The sequence below is a fragment of the Manis javanica genome, chromosome 4 (assembly GCF_040802235.1).
Source record: "Manis javanica isolate MJ-LG chromosome 4, MJ_LKY, whole genome shotgun sequence".
NCBI classification, from domain to species: Eukaryota; Metazoa; Chordata; class Mammalia; order Pholidota; family Manidae; genus Manis; species Manis javanica.
The window spans coordinates 104,712,661-104,732,696 of NC_133159.1; the positions used below are offsets into that span (position 1 = coordinate 104,712,661).

Sequence of the window (20,036 nt, forward strand, 5' to 3'; positions counted from 1 at the left end):
TATTCTTAAGCAATTCCAAAGGGTCTAATTACATGCTAGATATGAGTAAGGTAATGAAGATGAATAAATAACTGTTCTAGCAATCTGTGGTCCTTAGCCACACCCTGACCAAACACTGCTGCCTAGAAGAGATCTGCGAGTAAATAGCTCCTGTTTGAATTACATGATTTTATTAATGGAAAAAGCTTTGCTTAGAAGTTGATGCCTTTGGCAGACAAAAGAATAGACAGACACTATATCTGGACTGATATCCAGCTATATGTATTAGTATGGCCGAACCGGTTATTAAAATTTGAAATGCTTTCTTACAGTTACAGAGTAATAAATACCTGCTGCCCTGAGCAACTCCCTCTTTCAGCCCGCAGAGCCTACTCAAGGTGCACGAAAACCTTTAGCTTTCTGCCATTAGGAAAGGTTAGATTCAAATTAGGTTCTGATTGGCCGGTCTCAATGCTAGTCGGTTTCAAAGCCCGCCTCCCAGGTGGCCATTGGCTACCTCCAGGGAATCCGGAAAGGCCTGCCTTCCACCCTGGTACCCGCCCTTAGGCCACGCCCCCAGCCCGCTGCCTGTTGCAATCCCTGGCCGCGCGGAAGCGGCACATCTGTTGGCGGTACTGACCCACTGTGCTGGTGGTGGATCTGAATTATCGTCTAACCTTCTCAGTACGAGCTCCGCGAAGGCTGGAATCTGTCTCTTTACTCTAGAATTCGTTCACAGACCTTACCTGTATCTTTCATATAGTCGGTCAGACATTGAAGTGAAAAAAAAAAGATTTGGAGGAGGAAGGAGGAAAAATAAAGTTCACATTGTACTTTGTAAAGTGAAAACCCCTATTTAAAATAATTACTACTTCAGATAGGTTGCGTCAAATATCGAGCCTTATTTAGCAAAGCTACCTCATGAAACTACTTCGTGGAGTCTGTCCCTACTTTGTCAGAAAAGTTAGGCAAAGAGCAGGCCCAGCTGATCCATCCCTTGGAGTTTCCGATGCGGGGGTGGGGTAATGAGAAGGATAGTAGGGATAGTTTTTGACAGCATCTAAAATATTTTACTGAACTTAAAATTTTTAAATAGTTTTTTTTCCTTCCCCTACTAGGCTGTAAATCCTTTCAGGGCAGAAAAAATAGTAATTTGTTCCCCCCAGAGGGTAGTATCCTGTACCTGGAACCTCACAAATGCTCAGTTAATGTTTGTTGAATAAATAACCAAATGAGTGGCATGCTTAAGAATTGAGACAACACTTCATTGGTTTTATATAGCACAATTCACACTTGGTACTGTACTAATTAAAGACATGTCTGTTATCCATTCCTTTCATGCATCTAATTAGTTATTCAATAAATACTCATTGTACAGCTACTATGGACTAGGAACAGCAGGCAGTGGATTATGCAGAGGTGAACAAAGAAACATGATGTTTGCCGGCAGAGGTTACATTCTACCTGTCTGTCTCTTTCATTAACCCCAGTACAGCTTTACTCCCCATTATTTTCCCACCTCTCAGTCTAAAACAATAAAAGCCTTGGTTAGTGGGGGGGGTTTGGTGGGTTTTGTTTGTTTGTTTGTTTGTTTGTTTGTTTACCCTGAGTGCCACCTAGAGTCTCTCAGATGTGCAGCCCTACACCCTTTTTGTGGAATCCTAGTGGATTGAGTTTTCCTAGCAGCCATTACAATTTCCTTATCTTTGCTGCTATTGTCTGAAAAACTACCGCCTTTGCTCGGCTTCCTCTTATCTTAATCCTTCAGCTCCTGCTGCTTTATTTGGATCCTCTCTTTTCTACCCATACTGCTGTTCCAGAAATTAGTGAACAGCTTTCTCTCTGAGTTAGTTTCTTTACAATCTTAAGGGTCATACCCTTTAATTATTACTAGTATTTGTTATCCTTCCCCATGTAAAAAAAATTATTAGCTTGACTCATTCAGCTCTACCTGCCAGAATACAGATTCTAATATGACATAAATATGACAAAATGGGGCACAACCTAACTTGCTGCTAATGCTTTCTTGTGGTAAATTGTCTACTTTCCGAAGATAAAATTTTTGTTAATCAATCCCTTGTGGTTGTCCTTACCCCATTCCTTAGTCCACCTCATTCCATCACTTTCTGATATGGGACCTTTTTCTCCCTACTTCATTAGGGAATATGGTCCTCTGGTTCTGGAAATCTGACAGACCCAAAGTTCTGTATGCCAGTTATCTAAGGATGTCTATGTCAGAGCCCTTAGGCAAATGAAAAGCAAAATCCTAGGAGCAATTCTCTTTTTTATCTGCTATTTATGCAGCTTGTTGCTTCTTGAGAATATTACAATGGCAGATTTGAGTTGGGGTTTTAGGGATCAAAACAACAATCCTTTCTTCCTCTAAGTTGAGATCAAATTGGAAAAAAGACAGAATCAAACAAATAATAATACTTTTATTACTAATCATACTGAATGGGGAATATAGGTTTAGGTATGTGATGACTCAAAAATCTTGCTAACATTTTACCTCCAAATTAGGCAGATTTACACCCATCTAGCTGGGGAACAGCAGACCTTCCCCAAAGGAACATCAGGCTCCTTCCCACATGGTGGAAAGCAAACCAGAATATTCCTGCATTGAGGCCAACATCTCAGAAAAAACCGCCTATCTCTAGGGTACATACAGCCTTACACTGAGGGAAACCTAGGCCATACCAGGGGGCAGATGTGTTCCTAACACCTTTGTTTCACTCCAACTTAGAGGTTGTGGTGTTCTTCTAGACTTCCAACTATTGTATCAGCCTTTAGCTGGGAAGTTTTATCACAATATATTTTTTGTGGAGGATTTGACTTTTGTAAATTTTACATGGTACAATGCCTTTCTTATTAGTCTTATAATTATGACTCTGTTGTACCACAGTTTATGACAGAATTCTTTCTCCAAAAGTAAAATTATTAGTTTTTTACATTACTTTGGGGCTAGGATGTGTTTTTGTTAACACAAATGGCAAAATCTCAAATTACTGTATTTGTGTTTGGGTTTTTAGCAAGTTTTATATTGCTACTTGATTTTTTAAAATATGCTCTGAAAAGAAATAGGAAATGCTATTGAGAAAACCTGAAGATACCAATAAAACAAAGACCTAATTGAACCGCTAAAGTGCATCAAGAGTGGAAAATATTTGGATGATATTTGAGTGCTGTCAGAAGCTCTGATAAAATTTGTTTAAGTTTTACTTTTTTTTTGAAGAGTGAAGGATAAAGGCTAATAAGGTAGCTTATATCCAGGTTAGACTGGATGCAAATACCATTTACCACAAATTGCAAGAGAGGCATTCTATGTTTCGCTTTTTTTTTTGAAGTTGGTCTTTTTAACTGTTGTAACTGTGTAATTGTTCAAATTTGTCTCAAATGGAATTTTCTGGAGGTTTCAGGGTTTTTTTGGGGGTTGCTGGTAGGGACACAAACTTTTCATTAAACGCATGTGTCAGCTGAAAGATGATATTACTACTAACCCACAGAAATAAAGAGGCTTATAGGGGAATACTACAAAGAATAGAATGCCAACAAATTAGATAAACTAGATTAAATAGACACATTCCAAGAAAGACATAAGCTTTTAAACTGATTCAAGAAGAAATAGAAAACTTGAACAGACCTATAACAGGTAAGGAGATTGAACTAGTACTAATATTAGTAGTAGTAGTGGTAGTGATAATTATAATAATTATAATAACTTCCCACAAGGAAAAGTCAATATCCAGACAGCTTAACTTGTGAATTCTAGCAAATTTTTAAAGAACTCTAATCCTTTGAAAACTCTTCCAAAAAAATTAGACAAGAGAATACCTCACAACTCATTCTGTGAGGCCAGGGCTACTCTGATGCCAAAACCAAAGACTTCACAGGGAATAAAAATGACAGACCAATGTGTCTTATGTAAAATAAGTAGCAAAATAATAGGGGACTTTTTCCAGCAACATATAAAAAGGCTTATACATTATGACCCATTAGGATTTATCCTAGGAATGTAAGGTTGGTTCAACATGAGAATCAGTAAATATTATACACTATATTAATAGAATAAAAAACAAAACCCACACAATCATCTCAATAAAGGCAGAAAGTGCATTTGAAGAAATCTAACACCTTTTCTTGTTAAAAACAACTGACAAACTAGGAATATAAGAGAACTTTCTCAACCTGATAAGTGATATCTATGAAAACCTGACAGCTAACATACCACTTGCCAGTGAAGGATTGCAAGTTTTTCCTCTGAGATTTGAAGGAAGGATATCTCTGACCACTTCTATTTAACATTATACTCAAAGTTCTAGCCAGAGCAGTTAGGCAAGAAAAAGAAATAGAGGCATCAAAACTGGACAGGAAGAAGTAACACTAAATCTATTTGCAGGTGACTTGATCTTGTGTATAGAAAATTCTAAGAAATCCACACACACAAAAAATAGAATAATAAGTGAATTCATCAAAGTTGTAGAATACAAGGTCAATATGCAAAATATTGTATTTCTATTCAATAGAAATGAACAATTCAAAACTAAAATTAAGAATACAATTCCATAAACTTAACCAAGGAGGTGAGAGACCTGTACTCTGAAAACTCTAAGATAGTGATGAAAGAAACTGAAGAAGACACAAATCAATGAACTCTACCCATGTTCATATTGTCAAAATGGCCATCCTGCCCAAAGCAATTTACAGATTCAGTGCAATCCCTATCAAAATGCCAATGGCAATTTGCAATGAACTAGAGGAAATAATCCTGAAATTCATATGGAACCACAAAAGACTGTGATTAGCCAAAGCAATCTTGAGAAAGAAGAACAAAGTTGGGACTATTATGCTCCCTGACTTCAAGCTATACTATAAAGCTACAGTAATCAAAACAGTATGGTACTGGCAGGAGAACAGATCCATAGATCAATGGAACAGAATAGAGAGCCCAGAAATCAACCCATGCTTATGTGGTTAATTAATGTATGATAATGGAGACATGACTATACATTGGGGAAAAGGCAGTCTCTTCAATAAATGGTATGCAGAATACTGGACAGGTACATGCAAAAGAATGAAACTGGATAACTGTCTAACTCCATACACAAAATAAACTTGAAATAGATTAAAGACCTAAATATAAGACATGAAGCCATAAAACCCTTGGAAGAAAAACTAGGCAAAATCTCTTGAACATAAGCATTAGCAATTTTTTTCCAGACACATCTCCTCAAGCAAGGAAAACAAAATAAAAAATGAACAAGTGGGACTTTATCAAACTAAAAAGTTTGTATAAAATGTACAACAAAGGACACCATTAGCAGAACAAAAAGGCGCCCTACAGTATGGGAGAATACATTTGTAAAAAACTCATCTGATAAGGGGTTAATAGCCAAAATAAATAAATAACTCATACATGCCTCAACACTGAAAACAAATAACCCAATTAAAAAATGGGCAGAGACACTTACCAACTTTACATTTCCCTGTATGGCCCTGGAAGATGACTGGTTAGCCAGAGACGGGTAAGATTCCTCAAGGGAGGAACAACCTAAGACAGGCACAGTCGCAGGGGGGCCATCAGGTGAGAAATTGGGGATCAACAGAGGTGAGGCTTAGAACCTCACCCCCACCTGTTTTGAGAGAAATCTTCTGCATCCCTGGATGTTTTGTTGCCCTTGTCTAGCTTGGATTAATACTTAATCTATAGGCACACACCTGATCATGTACATTTGCCCTCTTACAGCACTAAACTATGTTTTCTACCTTTATCTTGCATCTACCTACCACTTCAGCATTTTATTAAAAATAATAGTAATAATAATAATAATAATAAGGGAGAAATGTGGGATTCACATATAAATCAAGTATAAAAATCAAATGAATAATCATATCTGACTTGATTGTTTATAGTTCATGATGCGTGATTAAAACCGAAAGTTTCTGTGATATGACTGCCCTTGCACTGTTCACCATGTAAGAACTTATTCACTATGTAAGAACTTTTTCACCATCAAAAACTTGTTTGTTATGCTTCAGAAGATTGGAGACTGTTGAGAATTAGGCTTGGGGTTGATTAATGATTGTGCATTGAGTCCCCTATACAGAATTTTATTGTTGTTAACAACCATTTGATCAATAAATATGAGAGATGCCCTCTCAAAAAAAACAAAAGTCATAATAAAGGGTTGTCAGGAAAAAAAAAAAGAAACCATACATTTGCTGATAATGTTTGTGTGTGCTTTAGTGAATGTAGTATTATATATGTGGTACCATGTTAAGTATCACACAAATGAGTTTAATCCACTATGCAAATTATATTTAATAATGCATAGACCATATGCTTTGAAATAATTGCACAAGCATTGATTGATTCCCTCAGTCTTCACATGCATCAGTGGGACATGTGATTGCCCCAGATTCTGGCCCCAGCCTCTTCCACTGTACCCAGCATACAATATAAATTCCAATTTTTGTGTATGCCATGTCAATAAAAAGATTGGGAAACCCTAAAAGCAGCATTTATTGACCAGAAGTTATGTGGAAGATATTGGCTTAAGAACTAGTCATTTAAAAGCAAGTAATTGGCAATATATTTTATGCTGTTAAAAGTGTTTAAAATCTAATATAAGGGGGATATGTAATGAATAAAAAGTCATAAACTTCGATTTATTTTTCTTTAAATGAACTTAACATGTTTTTTCCAAGCCCCTGCTCTATAACAGAAAAAATCTTGCCAAATCAAGGCAACTTCCAGTAAAAAAAAAAAAAATGGGCAGAGAACCTAAAGACATTTTTCCAAGAAGAAATATAGATAGCCAACAGGCACATGAAAATGCTCCACATCGCTAATCATCAGAGAAGTGCAAATCAAAACCAAAAACACAGATACCACCTCACACCAATTAGAATTGCCATTATTCCAAAGACAAGAAATAACAAGTGTTGGTGAGGATGTAGAGAAAGGGAATCCCCCTACACTGTTGGAATATAAATTGGTGCAGCGGCTATGGAAAGCACTGTGGAGCTTCCTCAAACAACTAAAAATAGAAATACTATATAATCCAGTAATTCCACTCCTAGGAATTTACCCAAAGAAAACAAAACCTCTGATTCAAAAAGATATACGCACACCTCTCTTTTTTGCCACATTATTTGCAAATCAATGGAGGAAAGAGAATCTTTTCATAAATGGTGCTGGAACAACTGAACTTCACATGCAAAATAATGAATGTAGATACAGACCCTATACCTTTCACAAAAATTTACTCAAAATGGGTCATAGACCTAAACGTAAATGCAAAACTATAAAATGCCTGCAGGATAACATGGGAGAAAAATCTAGATGATCTTAGGTTTGGCAATAATTTTTTAGATATAATACAGATACAAGCCATGAAAGAAAGAATTGATAAATTGACCTGCAGTTGATTTTTATAAGAAACCTATGCTCTATGAAAGACACTGTCAAGAGAATGAGAAGACAAGCTACAGACTCAAGGAAAATATTTGCAGAGTACATATCTGATACATGATTGTTACCCAAAATATACAAACAACACAGAATTCAGCAATAAGAAAACAACTCAGTTAAAAATGGGCAGAAGATCTGAACAGACATCTCACCAAAGAAGATATACAGATGACAAATAAGCACATGGGAAGATGGTCAACATTATATGTCATTAGGTTAGAGCAAATACAACAAAAATAAGATACCACTACACACATATGAGAATGGCAATATGCAAGCTGGAGATCCAGGAAAACCAGCGGTGGTTAGATCGGGTCCAAGTCTGAAGGCCTGAGAATTACTATTTCCTATTCCATTTACCAGGTTAAACTATTAACCTGTTATGTTACCTAGTATAGTACACTAAAAATTATGTAATGAAATTAAATGTCAGGAGAAAGACACTAAAATTATACATTCAGTATATATTTCAAATTAGGATTATCATTATTTTTCGTTATGAAATTTCCGGGACAGAAATAAAACTAGGAGACTAAATCTCTTTCATTTGTAAGTGAAATCCCATAGAAAAATCCAGATTCCTTAAATTTCCTTAAAGAAATTAAAATGCAAAAATCATTGTTTTCCAATTACTTAACGGTCTCAGCCAGCAGTGATTCTTAATCAGGTACGTATTGGTAGTATCTTAATTGGTAGTATCAGGATTCTTTCATTAGCTATAGCCTGAACTATTTTTACTAGGAAATTTCTGTAGTATCTTCAAGTTGAATTGAAAATTTTCTGATGTCTCAAGTAATCACTATACAGTATCTTACTATGGTGATAGTGAATGCAATGGAGTAGGGGGTGCGGTGTGAGGACTTGATAATATGCGTGAATGTTGAAATGAGTGTTGTTCATGTAAAACCTTCATAAGATTGTATATCAATGATACTTAAATAAAAAAAGTTAAATGGAGGGCAAAAAAGATTTAGGATTATAATTAAAAGGGAAAATTTGAAAGGATGATTTTATCAGTATCAGTATTTCATTACTAGTACTGTTGTAATTAAACTACTGTGGATAAAATGAGAGATTCTGTGGCCAGGATTCTCACCTGGCTGTGGTTGACTAGCTCACTGCACACCTGTGGGCAATACATGGCTGCTGACTCTATAAAAAGAGCTCCGCCCAGTGCTCTGGGCATGACACAGTGGCAGGGAGAGCAGAGGCCCAGAGGATGGCTGTGTGGGACGACTGTGCAGAGAGGTCCAGAGGACGGCTCTGTGGGACAGCTGTGCGGACAGAGGGGCCCAGAGGCAGAGACTGGCTTGCTGCATACAGACTCACTCTGAGTGAATGGGATTTTAGTGACTGACCTGCCATCTGGAAATAAAGTTGGGTATAACCCTTTCACCCCAAGAATGTTTTGCTGTCATTTTCTTTGGTCACACTGAATCCATAGCGAATTTGCCTGGGGCTGAAACTCATTGGGAAGACTACTCTTTCTCTGAAAATAAAATTTCGGATGCCTCTCTTTCAAACAATCCAAAATATAATAGAACACTTAATATTAAAACAAAACGTCTTTTTTAAAAAGTCAACTCCAAGTCCATAGAGCTACCCAAACAAAATGATGTCATCAGAACCCAGTGTAATACTTGGAAAATTTAGAACCACATAAGCTATTTCCAAACATTATAGCTGGAATTAATTATCAAGAGTGGAAAAAGAGAAAACCTTTAAATTTTACCTTCTCTGGCTAACCAATTTTATCCTTTATCTGAACCTAATGACTTAGAAACATAGTTTCAATTGTTTGTGGTACTGTGCTTAATATGTGGCAGGTGGAGGTGGAAATCACACATGCAAATTGTTACCTTTTTCCAGGCAAGACATTTGAGATGTTCCTGTCTTGTTACAAAATTTAGAAATTTACAGGTTGTCCTTCTCAGTTTAGTTACTAACTATGGTTTAATGAGCTTGCTGATTTTGATTTTTCTTCAGCATAATCAAACCTATTCATTTCCATTCCCCTTTGAACCTTCTCTTTTTTTTTTTGGCACTAAAGGGCTGATTTGAGTTCAGGCTCTGTTTAGTGATGTAATAATCATGTGTGTTCATTTTCAGCCTTTACACAGTGACTTTGCCACTGCATAAAACGCTATAAATTGATTAGGCCTAAAAACTTGCCTCCTGGTCAAGATTTCCCCATTTGTTCCTACTGAAGAATTGACTGCAACAAATTTCTGAATTGAAATTGCTTTTAATATTGCTGAGGGATAGCAGTCATCTATTCTACTTGGGGTTGGCTGAACATCTGGAATCTGAGACGTGAATGTCTTTAATCAGTTTTAGAAAGTTCTTAGTCTTTATCTCCTTGAATATTGCTTCTAGCCCATTCTCTATCTCCTATCTTTCAGGAAATGCAATCACACATTTATTATATACCTTTTGACTGTATTCACACATCTGTTATGCTCTATTCTTTTTTCTATTGACCTAACATCCACCTCACCAAACCTAATTTCTCTTGCTTAGACTGCTGTTAAACAAATCCAATGGGTTTATAATATCCAGTTATTATAACTTTTATATTTAGAATGTTCATGTGATTTTTTTATAGATTCCAATTCTATATTGAAATAAATCATCCATCTTTTCATCTTTGCCCATTTTTCCTCAATTTTCTTAAACTCATTAGCCATAGTTATTTGAAATCCTATCAACTCTAATATCTGGGCCTGTTTCTATTGACTTTTCCCTTAGTGTTTAGTCATTTAGATTTGATTTTATTATGCTGTCTTGCATAGAATTGTGGCAAGACTTATGGGCCTGTGGTCAGACTAAGATAATCACAGTATACCATGTGACAGGTCATTTGCCACTGGCATCCCCAAGAAATGATGAAGCAGATAAATCGCCCAGATACAGTGGTGGTTAGAAGGAAAGCCTGCCTCTGATGTAGCCCAATGACTACATCAGCGTTGGTTGCATGCACAGCAACAGACAATGTGGTCTGTAGGGTTTCAGCCCTAGGCAAGTTCGCTAAGGAGTCAATGTGACCAAAGAATTTGACAGCAAAACTTTCTTTGGGGTGAAAGGGTTTATTACCCAGCTTGTTCTCCAGGCGGTGGGTGGAGCACTAGCCTCTCTGCCTCGGCCCAGAGCAATGGGCCGAGCTCTCTATATAGCGCAATAATAGCTTATTGCCTACAGGTGTGGAAGCAGTAGCCTAGCAACAGGCCAGTTACATCATCAGGTGGTTTAAGTTCAGTGAGGATCCTGGCCATAGGAACCCCAACTTCCCCACACCCACCCCTCCAGGATTCTTGCCTTAAAATCTACACACTTTCAATCTTCCACAATGGTCCCTGTGCAAGAAAGCTGGAGAACTGTAACCAGATTCCACAGTAGCAACAGAGGATAACAACTACTTAGAGATAATAAAAATTAAGATACAGCAACATTTTGATACAGGTAACAAAAATTATAAGAATCCTCAAGCCAGAGGAAGTTCCCAGTCCACAGAGACTTTAGGGGTTATAAAACACATGTTTTAATGCCACCAACATAGGCAAATCTTGTCCATCAGGTAGGATGCATGCAAGAGAGTGGTCCTGTGATAGGACTGTAGCAGGAAGGGGGTCCCTTCCAGGTCTAGTATACCGTACTTTTACTCCTCTCCCCATGGGGGTTCCTGAGGGTCTATATATACTGCTACTGGAGGTGCATGCACTGGCCATAATGATAAAACAAAACTCCCTGGTAAGATACTCCTACCTTCTGGCCATTCAAGATATACTACTGTGACCTTTGGCAGCCACTCTGCTGTTATTCCAGGAATACACAGGAGGCCAGCTTTCAGGCCTTGTCCCCAAGGTGCCAGGAGAGCCAGCATCGTTGGTCCATGTGTTGAAAAGTCCAAGGCCACTTCCACTCAATGGAGTCTCCGGGGTTCAGTGCAGTCGGTGCTGACAGCAAGATGTTATTCTGGTGGCCAAACCTTGGCTTCAGTGATACTTCCTTGGTTTGTACTTGCAGTTGTATGGGAGAGGCAGCCATACATGTTAACATGTCTACGGGGCTCAGGGCTCCCTTTCGGGGTCTCTCGTTCAAATGCTATAGCACAGTTCATAAGTGGACTGACCATCCCTGCAGACTATTGGTATCTGACTTTAGTTCAGATTTTAACGAGCCAGTGTGCCTCTCTGTCATGCCTGCTGTGGTAGGATTGTATGGCACATGAAACTTCCATTTGATTCCCAGCTGTTGCACCCATTCCTGCAGTGTATGTCCAGTAAAATGGGTGCCCTGATCACTCTCAATTACCTGTGATCGGCCATTGGCAGCAGAGAGACCCTCCAGGCCTCTTTTGGTCATCTGCTGCTCTGCACAACAGGTAGGAAAAGCAACCAGAGGTCCAGTAGCTGTGTCCACACAAGTCATCGCATACCAATATCCTTCTGACACAGGTAGAGGCCCAATATAGTCTATCTGCCACCTGACAAGGGATATAGGCCCTTTAGCTATTGTCCAATGTTGCTGTAGAACTCGGTGTAAGTCCCTTTTGGAGCACACAACACACTCCTGCCGGGCTCTACTAACTTCTTCGAAGGTCAAAGGCAAGCCCCACCGATGATGGGCTACAGCCCACATTGTCTGTTGCTGTGCATGCAACAAATGCTGATGTAGCCATTGGGCTACATCAGAGGAAGGCTTTCCTTCTAACCACCGTATCTGGGTGATTTATCTGCTTCATCATTTCTTGGGGATGCCAGTGGCAAATGACCTGTCACATGGTATACTGTGATTATCTTAGTCTGACCACAGGCCCATAAGTCTTGCCACAATTCTTGCCCCCAAAGGGGTCGGTGACCAACCAGCCAGTTGACATGGTACCAGGTTGGTAGCCACAGGGTCAAGCCCCAATAGACAGCTCAGCTGTCAGTGCAGACAACTATAGGGGAGGGCTCCTGGCTGATCACAAGCCGCACAGCCCGCCACTCTGCCCACTGACTGCTCTTCCCCTCACTATCTTCCATCCATATTGTCTCAGTCTTAGGATGGAAAGCTATGGCCCTCCATTTTGGGGGCTGCCCATGGCTGGAGTCATCTGTGTACCATGCATCTTTGGGTATAGGGGTTCTTCCATCCTGACAGGGACTCTCTGCTACTAATGGTTCAAAAGCAAATTCTTCCTGCTTTTCACTAGTGTATGTCACCAGCCCCAATAAGCATTGGAGTTCTTCACTCAAGGGGCTACTAGAGACGGCACTACACTGCTGTAGGTAAGCACCCCACTTGGCTAGTGTGGGTGTTTGTGCCACACCACTCCTTAGCTTTTCGGTCCTGTCTTGTACCCACCCCAAGATGGGATAGGTGGTTATTACCTTTACTGGGGCCATTTCAGTGATGGGTCCTATAGCCAGCAAGGCGTGATACATGGCAGCCAGTTGTTTTTCTATCAAAGTATATCATATCTCTGCCCCTTTCCAGAGTTGTGACCAGAATCCAATAGGTTGGTGAGTTCATTCAAGGCACTGCCAGACACCCCAGCCATAACCATCTTCAGTCATATGAACATCCAGCTCGCAGGGCCTTGATGGGTCCGTTTTGCAGTAGTAAAGGAAGATGCACATGTCTCATCCCAGTCCCACCTGACACCCTTTCATATCAACTGGATAAGGGCTTGAGAATTTGTGCCAAGTGTGGGATAAGCACTCTCCAGTAGCCAAGAAGACCCAGAAACTCCTGTAGCAATGCTACAGTTGTAGGGGGAGAAAGGGCCTGGACTTTTATCTATAACTGCTTCTGGTATAACTTTGGTCTTACCTGACCAGACGACCCCCAAGAATTTGACAGACAAACCAGGTCCTTGAACCTTGGTGCTGTTCACAGCCCATCCTTTCTCCCATAGATGCTGTCTAGGTGCTGCACCTCCTAGATCTGAAAGAGAATCAGACATGAGCATGACGTTATCAATACAATGGTACAGCCACACCATTGGTGGTTTCTCCCATGTAGCCAAGTCCTGGGCTACAAGTCCATGACACATGGTGGGCTGTGGAAGTATCCCTGTGGAAGGATGGTGAATGTCCATTGCCGTCCTTCCCACATGAAGGCAAACTGTTCCTGACTTTCCTGCTCAATGTCAATGGAAAAGAAGGCATTAGCAAGATCTACCACATAATGGTATGTTCCTAGTTCATGGCTGAGGGTATCCATCAAGCCTGCATTAGAGGGGACAGCAGCAGGCATAGGGGCTATGACTTTATTCAGTTCTCTGTAATACACAGTCATATGCCAGGAGCCATCTGGCTTTTTTACTGGCCACACTGGGGAATTGAAAGGACTATGTGTGGGCTTTATAATACCCACCATTTCCAGCTCCTGGAGAGTTTATCCAATCTCTTTATGCCCTCCAGGCAGTTTGTATTGTTTAGTATCAGTCACCCACCAAGGCACCGGCAAAACTATGGGTGGGTGCCTAGCATGTCCCCTCAGAACTGCCTTCACCACACGTACTCTCAGTCTGAACTCACCTGCAGTGGTCTGCAACCATAGACCCTGCAGGATATCCATCCCCCAAATATACTCATGGATGGAAGAGATATACACAGTATACTCTTTTGGGGGTAGACGCCCTATTCCCAAAGGGATTTGGGCTTTTTCACTCTGATAGCCTTCCCCCCATATCCACCTATGATAGTGGGGGTCCTGGGAACCATCAGGGTTACCATGAATCAGTGAACATTCAGCCCCAGTGTTCACCAGAGCCAGGACACGTTGTATGTTCACTGGGGACCAATGGATAATTATTTCAGCATGTTGCCTCCCGTCCCCCCTGGTCCCTCAGGGCAGATACCTTGACCTTCCCCTCAGTAAAACTGCGTTCCCCAAGCACCTTCCTATGTGGCCTCAAGTGAGGTTGTCTTGTTCTCCAGCAAGAAGTCTTGCAAACACACAGGCCGGACTCGTGGCTCTGTCTCTGACCTCTGCCTCTTTGGTCTTACTGGCTGGAACTGCTGCTCTGGTTTCAGCTGTTCCCATAGCTCTAGTAAGGTCCTATTTGACTTCCCATCTAATTTCTTCCCATCTGCTCCTGCCCATATTTAATCAACCCACATATGGGTTCTCATAACCTTCATAGGGCCCTGTAAATTCTTCTTGTGAGTCACAGGTCTTATTTCTTCCCGGGTTCTCGTTGCTTCAGCCTCTCCTAAGTCTGCTACTGTACATTTCACCTCGCTTATGGGCTGCCCTAAGTGTGGGGAAAGAATGGCCACTAGAGATCCAAAGAGGGATGTAGGAGCCATTTGAAGTACAATATTTCTCATCCTAGTAGTGAAAATCTCTTCATCTGGGCTATAATTCTCTGGACTATAGATGGCATTTCTTATGCCTAGCTCTCATAGCACCTGTTGGAGCTCAGCATACGTCTGTCATCTAGCAAGAGAGAATGGCAGATCACCCAGATTGGGCCACACAGCACGAAGTGCAGCCATAAGCCAATTGAGGAGGGAGTGACTCCCTGGGGTCTGATGTGCATTTTGTAATCACTGCCTCAAGGCAGACTGCACTGTCAGGGAAGACAGCTCTCCTATCTCTGATCCCGACAGAACAATTCCATCCACCCCTAAGTCCCACAGACACAGGGGCCAAGCTGATATTGACTCCGAGGGCTTCTGCCTAAACCGGGAGCCCAAATCCACCAGCTCAGCCTGAGTATAGGGGTGAACCATAGAGTGCTCCACGGGGGTGGACCATAGAGTGCTCCACGACCTGGGGAGAGGGCTGCTCTTCTCCTTGGGGAACTTTCAGCTGCTGGGTCTTTATTTTCTTTACAACCACTGGGCGTGCTTTCAATACAGGAGGGGCCAGTGCCTCCAGCACCACCCCTTCATCCTTCCCCAGCTCCTCCATTTCTGGGGTTGATGGCACCTTTCTCTCCCCTCCCCCGAGTGCCTCCTCTGTTACAACCTTTACCTTTTCTACTGTGCCTCACAGTAATACTACCTCAGTCTTCAGCAGCTCTCTTACCTTCACCTCAATGCTTCACAGCTGTGTTCTCGTGCCACCTCTGCCTGTGGTTCCTTCAGGAGTTTGTCTTTTTCTTTGATGGCCTCTTCCTCCTTCAGAAAATGTGGCAGCACTGCCATCTCGTTCTGTAAAGAATTGTTTACCTCTCCAGTGGCACCTTGCTGCCAGTGTTCTTGTACTGTCTCCTCTCACATCAGTGCCATTTCCTTCTTCAGGGAGTCCACATTAGTTTGCAGCTTGCGTTCTCATGCCACCATTTCTTGATCTCTTATGTAGACCTTTTTAATACTGTGAGAAGCAGCCAACCCACAGTCCCCGCTGCCTCACGGGCACTCTGCTTCTCAAAGGATCTACTTACTATACAAAGGGCCACCCCTACTGCTCAGGTGTCACCTCCACTTGCCTCCAGCTCTGGGGTGGGGCCCAGTCCTCTAGGAGGCAAGCCACTTCAGACCACATACCGATTGGGGGATAATCACTGTCTCCCCATTCACAGGGGCATCCTGCTGAAGCACCTCTCCCATAAGGGCAGCCTGTCTTTTTCCTTGGTCAACAATGAACACTGCCGAATTTCGCTAATTGTCTTGCCAATGGGTTTCAGCCCTTGGCAAGTTCGCTGTGGATTAAATGTGACCAAAGAAATTGTCAGCAAAACGTTCTTTGGGGTGAAAGGGTTTATTACTTGGCTTGTTCTCCCGGCAGTAGGTCAAGCACTAGTGTCTCTGCGTCTATCCAGAGCACTAGGCCAAGCTCTCTACATAGCGCAATAATAGCTTATTGCCTAAAGGTGGGGAAGCGGTAGCCTAGCAACAGGCCAGTCACATCATCAGGTGGTTTTAAGTTCAGTGAGGATCCTGGCCATAGGAACCCCAACTTCTCCACGTATGCCTCTTAATTTTATATTGGTTCCTCAACAATGTGGATGAAAAAATTATGGAGGCTCTGGGTAATGCAATCTACCTCCAAACAGTTAAGTTTTGTTCCAGAAAGCAGACTGAATACTGGCAGCTCACTGTGATCCTGTAAAGACTGTTTTTAAAGTTCATTATATCTATTCTATTTCAGTACTGTATTACCCTTGCTCTAAGAATATGGCTTTTTGAGGGTCTCAGTGGAAAGCCCTGGGTGTCTATCTTGGAGAGGCTTGAAGTCCAACTTATGTTGGAGCCAAAATCTCTACTTAACTCAGCCTCCAAAATGCCTCTTTTCTGGTATGCTTTGTGCATGGGTTTAGGAACTGGTTGCTATCTTGAGGGGAATTATAATTACTCCTAGATTATTGAGCTACTTCTTAGACATTCTCCCTCTGGGGTTCTCCTTCAAGTCCCAACCACTTTGGTAGTCCTGAATTTTGACCCTTGACTTTTCAGCCTAGTAATACTGCCATCTTTTACTTGGCCTTTATAGTCTAGCAACTGATCTTGAAAATTCTGTTGGGAGAAAAATCCCAGGGTGAATTATGGAGCTTACCTCATGTGCTTCTCTTCTCTCAGGGATCGTAGATTCAGTCCTGCCTGCTTTGGTTACTCTTTAATGTCTTTGAAGAGGGTTTTTTTTTCTTTCTACTTTTCTATATTTATATATTTTATTCTATTTCACTGCCTCCCTGCCCCTGCAGGGGCAGGGCTAGTCTGCAACATGCTTCTGCATCTTGGTTGGAACCGGAAGTCCCAGCACTTCTCAGATTTTGGGGCTGCAGTAATTTCACTTAACTGTTTATCTGCTTCAACTAAGAAAGATGTCATACTGTCTCTTAATTAAAAAACCCCTTCATTTTAATTTGTGTATTAGATAAAATCTACTACTTATCTGTGAGCAAAACCAAGTCTTTGGGTCGGCTAGGAGGGTAGCTTCACCCAAGTAACACAGAAACCTGATTGCAGAGAATTAAGTGGCAAAGAATGAATAGAAGTCAGGAGTAAGACATCAAATGAATACAGTGTATTTAAGCAAGTTGGCTAGGAAGGGAAGTGAGAGATACTGTGGTAGTTCGAGGGGGAAGTACTTTATTTTAGGGATGAGGAAACGATTATTTTTATAGGGTGAGGATGGAGATAATGGAGAAGAGGAGGTGAAAGATATAAAGACAACAAAAGATAATAACAATTTCTTAGGTTAGATGACAGTGGTAGGGTAAATTACCCAGGTAAAATAGATTAGGAGGAAAAAAAAAAAGAAAAAGAGAGAGAGGTAAAGATGTAGATTAGGTTAGAAAGTGTGAGAAAAAGAATGAGATGCCTGATAGTGTCATTTTTGGAGGCAGTTGGAATCATGATAACAGGAACAACATAAAGATAAATAAATAGTAAAGAAGTAGAATTAAAGACTGGATGAGACAGATGAGTGAGAGAGATGTCTCTTTGCCAGGTTTGGGGCTTGGGCAACTGCGTGGAAGGTAATGTTGCAATTAAAGAAACAAAGAACTGAACAGCAGATTTTGGGAAGAAAATTGAATTAAGGACGGTTCAGCTTTGTTCACACTGAGTGTAGTGACTACTTCCCATGAACCTTGGGATCTATAGTGACAGCTACAGAGATAAACCTTATAGTCTGTGGAATAAAAGAGTTTTCAGAAGGGACATTTAGTGGAGGATTTATTTAATGGATGAACATTTTTTTCTAAACCATGAAAACATTCCTGGGACTTGATGATGGATACCAAACTATATAAACTTTAGGCTCTTTATGAAAAATATCAATTAAAAAGTCTCAACTGAAAAAAAAGTTCAAGTTGTTTAAGAGAAAGGTTTTTACAATAAGTAAAGTAAAAATTGAGAGAGAAGATTTTAAAAGAGGCAAAAAGAGGGAGAAAAGAGCGTAGTTAATTAACCTGGGTAAGTACCGATTCTGAGGAAAGGGTAATATAAAATATAACAGGATGACTGACTAGGATGGGGGAGGAGGAAAATACGGCACGAGAAAGTAAAAAAAAAAAAAAGAAACTTTCTGAGATTGAATATTGAGGATGGTGACAATGGAGCGGACAAAAAAGAGCGAGGTCTGAGAACAGAAAGATCTCCGGGCTGAGCCAGTGAGTGGAGAGAGAACGGGCTGATGGCAGAGGGGGAGCAGGCGGCGGCGGGCGTGTGCGGGAGAGGGACTGCAGCGGAGCAGGCAGCAGAGGCAGCCGCGGAGGGCGCCTGGTCCTCCCGGGGCCCCCGCACAGCGATGGCAGCTGGACCGGACCACTCACCCACGCCCAGAGGATGCGCCCTGGCAGTGCGGGCAGACCGCAGGAACCCCGAGCTCGCCCCGTAACTAGGACTGGCGTGGCCAGGCCCGGGAAATCCCGGAGCGGGGCGGACAGCGAGCCCTGCTGCAGGCACGCGTCCCGCCGGGCGCGCCGCGCTCCTTCCTGGGCCGGGGACGCAGTGCGAGCCCCGCAGTCCTGGCGGCAGTCTCTCGGGCGGGAAGGGCGGTGGCGCCAGGCGGAGGAGGAAGAGGCGGCGGCGGCGGCTGCACCCTGGCCGAGGTGAGAGCGACGCGGGGCCCCGCCGGCTGCCGACTGCGCCGGAGTGGCGGCGCTGCGCCCTGGGTGGGAGAACCTCCCCAGCGTCTGGAGCCCCGGCCGCCTGGGACGGTGGGCGCCCAGTGACAGTAGCCTGGAGCAGGCTGGAGGGAACCGGGGAGTCGGGGTGGTGGTGGTGACAGGACTGGTGGTGAAGGTGGGGGGAGGAGAGACCGGGAGGAGCTGCCTGGAAATAGAGGTGTGGCGCTGGGGTGTACCGGACCACAGTTGGGGAAACTCGGTCTCCATCCACAGGTCTTTCTTCATGCAGCATTTTGTTGGTGGAGATGAGTTTGAAGGCCATGAGTTCTAAGGAGAGATGAACACAGGATTCAGAAGGCCATGCCAGGTTGGTAGCATTAGGAATAGTAAAAGGTAGAGGATCAGGAAAAGTGCCCTGGTGTACAGCTGAAAGAGTACTCACTGCCCTCTCCTACAGCTCCTTAAAAACATACACACACAATTACTTGGGATACAGACAGCAGGGTGGGGCTTGGGGATGGTCTCTTCCCCTGCAGAGCTGTGGCGCAGGCCGTTGGTTGGATGAGGCCGTGCAGGACAACCTCCCCCTAAACCCAGACCCTTCTATTGCTCTGACTTGGAAGAATGGACAAATCAGGCCCAAATTTTCTTCTTGTACAATCAACAGGACGAAAATCTGCCATACATTCGAGTTTTTGGAAAAGAGAAAATGGCTGTTTTGAAATAAGCACTTCCTTGTAGCATTCTTAGCTTGTTCTCTCATGGAAATGCAGTACTTATAAATCAGACTACAAGGCAATGCAAGTTTCAGCTGACATTTACTAACTGGGATGTGAAAAAAGTGACTTCATTTCTCTGGGTCTGTTTCCTATGCATAAAATCAGGATATGCGTCTTTTGAGTATCAATTACAGACCTAAATTTTAACGGAATCTATATTCCATGTTCAGGACTATGCTTTATTTGTGAACTAGGGAACTTAGTTTATTCACTGATACCTAATTGTGTTTATTCTTCACACTGTCCACTGTTTAGTTAAGAAAATGGACTCAAAGACAATCAGTTAACAGTGCTT

General features: G+C 42.0%; 1 protein-coding gene across 1 annotated transcript in view; it reads left to right on the forward strand.

Moving 5' to 3' along the window:
- The first annotated feature begins 18,663 nt into the window (after window positions 1-18,663).
- PDE4DIP (phosphodiesterase 4D interacting protein) overlaps window positions 18,664-20,036 on the forward strand; it is a 268,329-nt gene continuing 266,956 nt past the window's right edge. The window contains exon 1 of the mRNA XM_073234511.1: window positions 18,664-18,944. Coding sequence (XP_073090612.1) covers window positions 18,679-18,944 — 266 coding nt within the window. The 5' untranslated portion in view covers window positions 18,664-18,678. The remainder of the gene's footprint in view (window positions 18,945-20,036) is intronic.